This window comes from Danio aesculapii, chromosome 17 (assembly GCF_903798145.1).
Source record: "Danio aesculapii chromosome 17, fDanAes4.1, whole genome shotgun sequence".
Taxonomy (NCBI): Eukaryota; Metazoa; Chordata; class Actinopteri; order Cypriniformes; family Danionidae; genus Danio; species Danio aesculapii.
Window position 1 is genome coordinate 6,396,488 of NC_079451.1, and position 11,679 is coordinate 6,408,166.

At 36.3% G+C, this 11,679-nt stretch overlaps 1 protein-coding gene across 1 annotated transcript in view; it reads left to right on the forward strand.

Moving 5' to 3' along the window:
- mideasb (mitotic deacetylase associated SANT domain protein b) overlaps positions 1-9,882 on the forward strand; it is a 70,352-nt gene extending 60,470 nt beyond the window's left edge. The window contains 2 exon segments of the mRNA XM_056477203.1: positions 1-49; positions 5,708-9,882. The exon segment at positions 1-49 is cut by the window's left edge and continues 148 nt beyond it. Of these exon segments, the coding sequence (XP_056333178.1) occupies positions 1-49; positions 5,708-5,933 (275 nt within the window). The 3' untranslated portion in view covers positions 5,934-9,882.
- Positions 9,883-11,679: the final 1,797 nt, after the last annotated feature.

Here is an 11,679-nt window from a genome sequence, read left to right on the forward strand (position 1 = left end):
AGGGACAAACCAACCAAGAGGGCGAATTCCCCTGCAAGAAGTGTGGCAGGTCAGTTTACTGGGATATATCTGTGCAACATGTTACATCTTGCATACATTTATATGAATAAGCTGCTTTTGGCCAAAGATGGCATCCAATTGTGGTGTTTGCATCAAACTTACTTTTAATGGGCATGAAAAGCATAATACATTTATTATATATATATAAATTTATCTTCACGCCGTAGTATCAGTGATGTCACCCATAGGTTTCTGAAGAACCCAAAAGAAACTAACAGTAGGCGTGGCCAACCGTCACCATTTTGTTTGCGTGTCCTTGCACCGCCCGGGGGATACCAAACATAGGGCAAAGAGGCGGAGCGTGAGCGGAGCTACAGATGCCTGCTAGCATTTTGCTTAGATGGGCTTTTCTATGGTAGAAATGCTTAATACTTCATTACCTCGTTTGTGTTCTGACCACATGTGCTTGTTTGTATACTATATCAATAAAGTGTTTAGACTTTTAAAAACAATGTTGTAATACATTCAGCCACCAAACATTGTTCTTATGACGTTTTTCTACAGGAGGAAAATGCAAATTACTTCCAAACACTTAAAATATAGTCTATGTCAGATTCTGGAGTGCATTACAGGTCTAAAGAACCTAATAAGTTGTAAATAATCTTAAATAAAACAAATACATTTATAGAGATGGTATTTAAGTATATAATTTCACTCACCTGGGAAATGGAGGCCACATGAATGGTTTGTTAGCACAATTAAGTGCACACAGCATGCCATATTATCTGATAATTGTAAGAATTAATTCCAAAAGGCAACTGACTGTGTAAAGCCACATAAAATAAAACGAAAATAGGATGTACATGCCGAGTTCAGCAGCTTATCAGCCGGAATCAGCTGAGCTGAAGTGACGACGACCAGCGAGACCTAGCTGTCACTCAAGTGGCCACGCCCTTAATCATGCAGACTTAATATAACTTAATATAAACGAAACGGATGAGTTATAAAAAAAATTCTCCCCCTCATAGTTGTCATGAAGGGTAATATTAGCTATATGAACCAAAATCGTTCTTCGTACCAGGCTGTAAACACCCTTTTTTCTGTTCTAAAGTTGGCCATTTTAACAGTGGGCTCAATAGGAATTTGCTCTATTATGGAGCCAGGACTAACAGAATTTCGATGAATTGCAATTTCAGTTACTTTCGTATTTGCTTCTCGAGGGAGAGCGGGAGGTTGCCGCTTGGTCAAAACTGGTGAAAATTCAACACGTATTGCACTGCAAAAAGAAAAACTAGTTTAAATTTGGGCCTATCTTTGCAAATGAGCATGGAATAAGTGGGATAATCAATGGCTTGCTGTGCGTTAAAGGATTTTAATGCACTTCCGCTGCGCGTTGTGTGGTCCTTCACCTTCACGTCGTGCATTAAAAACCTTTAATGCATGGCAAGCCATTGATAATCCCTTACATTTGTATCTTGTCAGAGCTGGATATAAATGACAATAAATGGCTATTTAAGGACACCAGTGCATAAATAAACACTATTGTTACTCTGAATGACATCTTAGTTGGTGTCTTTTGTAAATAGAGTACATTTAGTACAGTCTAAAACTAGCTTGCCTTACACTTTTCATGTTGCTCAAATCATCAGATTACATGCACTGTGTGGTTGTTTCATAGAGCTGACAGAGAGCTGCTTATATAGTGGAAGGGTCTTACAGGGAAATCAATAAAGCTTGACAGCTCTGAGGTGTTTATGCAGCAGGGTTCAGTCTAGTAGTAAGCAGTAAAAAGGCACCATCTGATTTTGATTGGAGATTTTATCCATGGCAACAGTCAGCTTGTTAAATCAACAGTCTCTTAGCAACCAAGTCCATGGAGATGTTGAATGCCACGTTTCCTACATGGTGTGTGTGTGTGTGTGAGTGAAAGAGAGAGAGATTTAAGACACACACACGTGCTCTTGCTTCAAGCACTGTCCAATGTTACTGCAAGGCATTAAAATGATGTCTTTGTGAGATGCTGTTTATGGGAGTGAAGCATTTACAAATGAGACCAATCTGGTGTTGAATTCAACGGAATCATTGGTCAACATTAGTCTTTTTGTCATGGTTTAATTAAAGAGTCTTTTTTGACCGTTCTGATTCTATTCAGTGGCGTTTCTGAATCTCTTAATCTCTAGTGAACTAATGATTCATCTCCAATCTACAAGTCATTTAGTCCACTTTGCAAAAAATCAAGAGATCTTTATGATGTGTTTATGAATCAGACTGAACTTATTATCAGGTTCAATTACCGAACTTGATCTGAATCTCTGAATTGCGAACAAAGCATTCTTATTGGTCGATCAAGATAATAAAAACAGTATGAATCATTAGTTTGAGTCAGACCGATCTGGTAAATAGCCACTGTAAATACCCTAAATTAAAACAGCCATTTTCATTTTGAAGAATCCCCCTTCCACCCCTACTCCTTCTCCTTTCCTAGATGGGTGGCACGGTGGCCCAGTGGTTAGCACTGTTGCCTCACAGCAAGAACGTCACTGGTTCTAGTCCTTACCAAGCCACTGATGTTTCTGTGCGGAGTTTACACGTTTTCCCTGTGCTCACGTTGGTTTCCCCCGGGTTCCCTGGTTTCCTCCCACCGTCCCAAAACATGCAACTTAAGTTAATTGACTAATCCAAACAGCACCATAGACATGCTCCTAGTAAGTAGTTATGTCTTAAGAGCAATCACTATCTGTTCATCAGCTACTACAGCAGGGGAGTTCTCGAGATCTACCTGAGCTCAAACTCCCCTCTTACCTTTCCAACCCGGAGGGAGCCCCGTGCTCGAGGATCTTATGAGCTCAGGGCTCTCTCTCGGGACAGCATGCCAAACAAGCTATATAAACGATCATCAGCTAAGTGTGAACTCTTAAATTCATATCTTTGCGATGGTTGATCTGTTTATCTGGATCATTAATGCAGTCTATATGATTCAAATCAGAGATGGATCAGATTTTTGGAGTGAATCAGTTGATTCAGTTAACCAAACCAATCCATATGATTGTTATGCAATTCTAACTGATCCATTTCTCATCTCATCTTTATGCCCAATTTGTGAATTACTCGATCGTCAGAGTTGGATGTTTGTTTGTTTATTTATTTTTTTAATTTTTTACTGGTCTGAATTAATATTTCATGAATTATGTTGATCTATTTCTCATTATGATCAGCTCATCATCTCAAAGATCTTCATGACTGATTTATAAATTATAAATGTTTTTGTTGCATCTTTGTATTGGTTGATCCAGTCAACAAAACCTGTCTGAATGATTGGTTCATGTCTGATCTGAGGAGAAAAAAAATCGTTTTTCATCTTATCTTTGCAGTGAACCTTTTAGATCTAAATCATTAAATCTGTGTGTACGATGCATTCACCAATTGTACTACTCCAATTCTCTGAATCCGGTATTCAGAAAGATGAATCACTCATTTAAACAAACAATCATTCTTTTGAATCAGATCTTTGCTGAATGACTGAATGACTAGCTGCGTCTTAAATGGCACACTATACACTATGCACCATATACTTATGCACTTACACACTCAACAATATAGTATGTAGTGTCGTTCCAAATGAAACACTAATGTTTTTTTACTAAGTGGAAATTCAATCCTTGATCACGTTTGGCGGCTGCAAAATTAGTGAAATAAATGTCTAAAGTACCAAATAATACCTGCCATGAGTATAACTGCATTCACCATCAGGAGGCAGTATAATCTCTCTCGTAGGACAATTTTGCTTTCACAGTCCAAAATAAATAAAGTAAGCCAACATCAGTGCCCGAAAGCTCCGCCCCTTCTGCTAGGTGACCAAAGCAGCAGCAGTTGAGTACGTGAAGTGTCCAATACTCCACACTTCATTTTATTGGTTTAATAAGTGCATCATCCGGCTATTTAAAGTGCACTTATTATTATTATTATTATTATTATTATTATTATTATTATTATTATTATCATTAGAGTTTTCTGTGTGAAGGCACTACTTACACTATTTATACTATACTAATGGCATAGAATAGTGCATAAGTATGCTCTTTGGGACACACCTACTGTTTCACAAATCCATTTGATACTGTTCTCAATAGATAATCTGCATGTCCAGTCCTTGAATTGAATCAATCTTTACAGTAATTTTTTTGTTTGTTTGATTTATTATTTTGCTAATCCACTTGTGAACTGATTGACTCACTGATCAGATCACTATAAGATCAGATTAAAGGTATCAGTTGATTTTGCTCAAAGTCTGAATGATTTCATGAATCTGACTGAATCGGTAAATGCATCATTATTTTAGTGGAATCTCTGCAATGAATCGGTTGAACCAGTTAACAAGTCTGAATTATTGATTCACAAATCCAGTTGATCAAACTCCTCCGGTTCTTTCTGAATCTCTGATTCACAAGTGACTCATTCTTTTGAGTCAGACCTAGTTATTGTTTCTCTAAATCCAACTGATTCCAATTTTTTAAATGATATGCACATCTGATATGTGAATGAATCATTATTTAATTATTAAATTCAATTCATCTTTATTTCTATAATGCTTTTTACCATGTAGATAGTGTCAAAGCAGCTTAACATAGGTAAAGAAAAGTGAGTAAAAGCCATAATACTTCAAATTATTGTGGAACATTACAGCAATTCAGACAGGCTTGAGATATGCAATGTTTTCAGTGAATCATTTATTTGACAAAGCTTTGCTGATCTGATCATGAATGCTGTTGACCCAGTTCTTATGTTCATGTCTGATCTTGAACAGATTAAAAAATGAATCATCTCTGCAAATAAACATTAGCTTCGGTTCACAAAAAGCATCTAGATCAGGAGTGTCCACACTCGGTCCTGGAGGGCCGGTGTCCTGGAGAGTTTAGATCCAACCCTAATCAAACACACCTGAAGCAGCTAATCAAGCTCTTACTAGGTATACTAGAAACTTCCAGGCAGGTGTGTTGAAGCAAGTTGGAACTAAAGTCAGAAGGACACCGGCCCTCCAGGACCGACTTTGGACACCCCTGATCTAGATGCATTCACGAATCTGACTCAACCAATTCTTCATGAATCAAACATGCGTAAATGAACGATTCTTTTTAGTCGGATCATGTTGATCCAGGTCCTGTCAAATTAAAATAACATTTTTTAGATGTTAGTATCAGTATTGTTTGATTTTAGGATATTTATAAGCAAGTGTGGTCCAAAACAGTGACAAAATTTAGAAGATATCAAACTAATATAAACATCTAACCCTTGCAGTTTGTCATTTCCACCTAAATGAATCAACTGTTTTATTCACGTCAACTCAAAAAAAAGTTTCTCATCAAATCTTGACCAATTAAATGCACTCTAGTATCTGACATGCCCTACCGCCTTCACATTTGATGCGCTTGAGCTCAACCACTCTCACTGGCAGAGCTGTGATGAAAACAAACACTATTGGCTATTTCTGGTGTGTGGTGAGCGCACTGGCGCCGTTGTCCTGTGGCTGTCGTCGCATCATCCAGGTGGATTCTGCACACTGGTGGTGGTGTGGAGAGACCCCCTGTCATGATTGTAAAGCACTTTGGGTGTATGGCCATACACAATGTTCTATATTAATACACACATTACATTACATTCAAACCACTGACTTGCAGATATGATCAATTAGTTTTTTCTTTCCCTCCAGGATCTTCTACAAGGTGAAAAGCCGCAGTGCCCACATGAAGAGTCACGCCGAGGCGGAGAAGAAAGCGGCGGCGCTTCGGCTGAGGGAAGCCGAGCAGCGGGCAGCAGCCGCCTTGTTAGCGGCCCAGCAGAACAAGGGGATGGCAGATCAGGGCAGAGGCAGGAGAGCCAGTAGCGACGACTCTTCTGATGAAGACGAGGATGCAGATGATGAAGACTGGCGCTAGCTAACAATCCCCCTGCGCACGACAAACAAAAAAGATAAAAAAAAACATATTTATTTTTACCTTACCAGCCAACAAGACCCATCCCAAAAGAACAGTTTCAGGGACTGGCTCACTCCCGTATAATGTGTGTGTGTGTTACGTCTGTATGAGGCGGATAAAGACAGAGACCGATGCTGTAGAGGCATTCAGGGGCTTCATGTTCAGATATAGGGCTATTGGGAGTGTAAGCCATGCCATCTCAGTGTGAATGTGTGTGTGTGTGTGTGCGCGTGTGTGTGTGTGTAAAATGCACTTTTGGACTCATGGACACACACTGATCTGTGCACAGAACTCACTCACAGTTCACTGCTGTGAAATGGACGCCGAAGGACACAAAAGCAAGTGTGTGTGTGCGTGTTTTCTCCTCCTTTTTCGAAACGAAGATATCTTTTTCTTCCACGTGACTGACTGCCAAACGCTTGCACAACTGTGCTTGTACGCCTGGTCTTGATCTCCAGTGCTGTAATTACGGGCTTTCTGTTTTTGAGCATCTTAAAGGTATAGTTCATCCCAACTGGAAAATTCAGACATGACTCACCCTTACGTCGTTCCAGACTACTACTACTTTTTTTTTTTCGTAGAACACACAGATTAGCAGAACGTTCATGTTGTTCAGTGCCATTCATCGCAAATATAACCCTTTTCATCTTCAAAAGAGATGTGCGCCATTAGAAGTGCTTCAGATAATTAAGCAGTTTTTCAAATCTTTTGAGGCCACAAAGTCATCTTGACATAGTGTTTTAACTGAAACTATCAAAAGAGGATGATTATGGTTGGTTTTTCTTTTATTAATAGCTTTTTGTTAAAGATTTCAAGAAACATTGTGCATGTTTTATGCAACACAGCCAAACAAAACTGGATTTTATTTCATTGTTGCAGTCGTGCATAATGAATAATCAGTCCAAAATGTAAAAAGGTTTCTTTTTGAAATAACAAAGTCTTAAAATTGAGTGCTTAAATAGAAATAACGCTTCAGTTAAGTATAAATGTTAATTAAAAAAAACATCCAAATTTGCAAATCGTGGAAAAAAAGGTTGAGTTAAAAATATGTGCACAAGAACAAACTGATAAGTATTAAACAAGCATATTATAGTATGCAAACATACAAAAAACACTGCCATGTACTGCATTTCGATATTTGTGTACAGGCAGACATAAAAGCTATGATTTATTATTTGTTGATAATAATATAATTGTATAAAGTCAAATAAATGCATTATTGGAGCACCAGAAAGCTTTAAAAATGGTAAACAATTAGAATAAACCACTTTTATTGTTGCTTGTTTTTGTTTTTCCAAAGCTTGTAGGCCCGGTAGTTGGAAAAGAGCAGCTTGAACATTCTGCTTAACGTCTTATTTTTTCTCAATCTCAAAATAGGCATTTGGAATGATCTAATGTAAGGTGATCAAATCTAGAATTATTTTTTTATTTTTGGAATAAACTATAAAAATTAATTGAGTTAAAAATCAATTTTAAATCATGGGGGGAAAGGTTGAGTTAAATAATATATGCACAAGAATGATCAAATAAATATTAAACAAGCATAGAATAGTAAGTAGTCATACAAAAAACACTGCAATTTACCACGTTTAGATATGTGTGTACAGACAGGGATGAAAGCTATGATTTATTATTTCTTGATGATGATAAAATATAAATATTTTTAGTCAAACCAATGCATTATATGAGCATCAGAAAGTAAAGTAACTTTAAGTAAGTTTTTTATGTCTTTCTAAACCTTGAAGGCCTGATAGTTAGAGAGCAGCTTGAACATTCTGCTTAACTTCTTATTGTTTCCCCACTCCTAAAAAATAGTTTGGAAAGGCCTAAGGTGATTAAATCTAGAATTTTCCTCATTTTTTGGTATAAACTAAATCATGGGAGGAAAAATGTTGAGTTAAATAATATATGCACAAGAACAAAGTGATAAATATTAAACAAGCAAAGTATAGTATGCAATCATACAAAGACACTGCAATTTACTACATCTAGATATGTGTGTACAGGCAGACATAAAAGCTATGATTTATTATTTGTTGATACTACTAATAATAATAATAATAATAATAATAATTATATATATATATATTAAATATATATTATTTTATTATTATTATAATTTTTTTAGCCAAACAAATGCATTTGAGCACCAGAAAGCTTTAAATATGGTAAACAATTAGAATAAACCTCTTTTATTATTATTTTTTGTCATTGTAAAGCTTGAAGGCCCTGTAGTTGGAAAAGAGCAGCTTGAACATTCTGCTTAACGTCTTATTTTTTCTCAATCTCAAAATACGCATTTGGAGCGATCTAAGGTAGTGTTTCTCAACTACGTTCCTGGAGGACCACCAGCTTTGCACATTTTTTTCATGTCTCCTTAACCAAACACATCTGATTCAGATCATCAGCTCATAAGCAGAGACTGAAAGACCTGTAACGAGTGTGACAGACAAAGGAGACATCCAAAACATGCAGTGTTGGTGATCCTCCAGGAGCATGGTTGAGAAACCCTAATCCAAGGCGATTAGATGATTCTAGAATTTTCCTCCTTTTTTGGGATGAACTATTCCCTTAGTATAAACTGGTGACCTCGCTAATGCCTTCGATGTTTTCGACACTTTCTATCTTTACAAGACAATCACTTTTACAAACGTTCTTTTATTTATATATATATATATATATATATATATATATATATATATATATATATATATATATACATACATACACATACAATGGTTGTCCTTGATATAATCATTGGCTGTTAGTATCATTGCTGTCACTATCAGCTTTGTATTGTTTTATTATTATAATTATTATGTTAGGGTGGGTGGGGGGTTTGGGTGTAATTCTTTTTCTCATTTGACTTTTAGTTTTGCTACCTGCGTTGAAGTTAAAGATGACAAACACTCGCTGAGAGCATGATTATATATGAAAAACACACTGTAAGTGCAATATAGCAATAGCGGGACTCGTGTTGAGTTCCCACCCACTCGACGACTTATTTGATCTCCTTCTCAGCTTCTTTGAACAAAAAAAGTATTAGATAATCAAGTTATATTTTAGAACAAGAACAAACGCGAGCGGTTGGTGAGTTTTAAGGGCAGTTGTACAGTAGAAGCAGCTCGGGTTTCAGTCTCTCCGCTGGCCAAACACTTAAGCACTTGGCTTCGTTTCTATGGCAGCAAAGAGTCTTCTTTTTAAAGGAGAGACACACTGGGGATTCACCGCCAACAGTAACGGCTCCAATTATTGCTGATAACACACAAGTCTTCTATGCAGCGTGCGTATGTGTGTGTGTGTGCGTGTGTGTGTGTGTGAGAGAGAGAAAGAGCGTATTCATGTGTTTGTTTATTTTGCATGCGTGGTTGTATGTAGGTGATCACCGATACTCAAAAACTGTTCAAACTCAAAAGCCAAGTGAGAAAAAGAAGATATTTAATGTCTTTTTCTTATTTTTTGAAAAACAAATATAAATATATATATATTATATTCTTGTTCATATATGTGAAAAGACTGATTCGCTCGAATATGAAGATATGGGCATTTTGTTGAAATGGTTTAGCCAAGCTTTTTGTTATAGTTGTCGATGTTGTGTTTTGTTGTTGTTGTTGAAATATGAATTGGAGGGAATTGTAAAGGGTCAACCTCCCATTTCTGTCTTTTTATTCAGCCAAGGGAAATTTCTTCTGTAGAGGAATGTTAAGTATTCTAAAGGCTTCTTAAGACTGTATATGCACACTTTCTATGCTATTTTCATAGGGGCTTGTACACTAATGACGGCTGTGGAAAGAAACTCTGAAGTGCTTTTTACTACAGTGTAACTTATTGTGTTTCAGTTGTGTTTTCCTCATGTGTTTTAGAATATAAATAAGGAAAAACACAATAAACATGAACATTTGTAACCGTATTTGCGGAGGAATGCGTTTTAGTTATTATAACATCGTTCATAATTGCTTGTGCGGCGCACTGAATGTCCACACGGTGGCACTGTTGGATTGTTTATTTTCTGACATTAGAAAAGCTGCAGTGATCACATGAAAATCTTAATTCAAAAGATGTAAATCGGTTATGTATTACAGATATAATGTTTAAATTGGCATAGGATGGTAAGTGGGGCTGAAATAAATACTCATTTCTATTGAAAATACATACCAATAAAGTGTTTGTATTATGTAATTATACACCAAACAAATAAAATGGGATATATAACAATAGTTAAAATAATTTTAAATGCTAATTAAGTTATTAAATATTCATGGAAAATAGAAGTGAATATCATGTTATTTTTCTTACAGTGTAGCTTTTATTTGCTTAATATATTTATTTGTAATTTAAGTACATAGGAATAAAGTGTTTGTATTATGCACTACCTGATAAAAGGCCTCTAGATTACACTTTAAAAAAAAAAAAATGATCATGCCTTGATCTTTAATTAATAATTAGGACAGTAAGGTCTGACTTTACTTGGACAAAAGTCTGGTCACTTAACAGAAGTAATGTACAGTATATAATATAAAGTCATGGTGCAGTGGAAACAGAATTAATATTGTCTATGACTCCCATGAGCTTGGAGGACTGCATCCATACATCTCTGCAATGACTCAAATAACCTATTAATAAAGTCATCTAGAATGGCAAAGAAAGTGTTCTTGCAGGACTCCCAGAGTTCATCAAGAGTCTTTGTATTCATCTTCAATGCCTCCTCCATCTTACCCCAGACTTGCGCAATAATGTTCATATCTGGTGACTGGGCTGGCCAATCCTGGAGCACCTTGACCTTCTTTGCTTTCAGAAACTTTGATGTGGAGGCTGAAGTATGAGGAGTGCTATCATGCTGGAGAATTTGCCCTCTCCTCTTGTTTGTAGTGTAATGGGCAGCACAAATGTCTTGATACCTCAGGCTGTTGATGTTGCCATCCACTCTGCAGATCTCTCGCATGTCCCCATACTGAATGTAACCCCAAACCATGATTTTTCCTTCACCAAACTTGACTGATTTCGAAGAGAATCTTGGGTCCATGCGGGTTCCAATAGGTCTTCTGCAGTATTTGTGATGATTGGGATAAAATCAACAGAAAAAAAACTATCTTCTGCCACTTTTCCAAATGATCAACTAGAAATCAAGTTCTTCTTTTTTGTTGCTCTTACAACTCAGATCGACGACAAGACTTTTGTCAGGTAGTGTACACAAAACAAAGAAAAAATAAGATATATGACAATACAATAAATTATAAGTGCTAATTAATATATTATAAATGGATGTCAAAATATGAGTGAAATAATGTTTTATTGTTTTTTTAAGCCTAACTTATTACAAATACCAAAACCTGAACCTGTGTTTTGAATTATATTGGGTTTTAAGGTCTGAATGTGCCTAACATGATTTTTTTTTTTGTTGTATGTATGAAAAGTAAAGCTGTATTACACCTTTATTAGTTTTGATGCTTTGCAGCTGATATATTTTTTTAATTATTTGGCTGCAACTGAACTGTCTTTCCCAGTAACATCTGCATTTGATCCATTTCTGAAAAACTATAAAGCTCTGGCATGAGTCAAAGTATTTCTCTCGCACCTCTTTATATTTACCACAGTGAAGGAGAAATGTCTGCCTCACAAACACCGTCACGGAAAACACATAACTCTGCACAATTGCATATTATTAAAATAACATCAGCATAATGCAAATTTAAGCAGTTACTTAAGA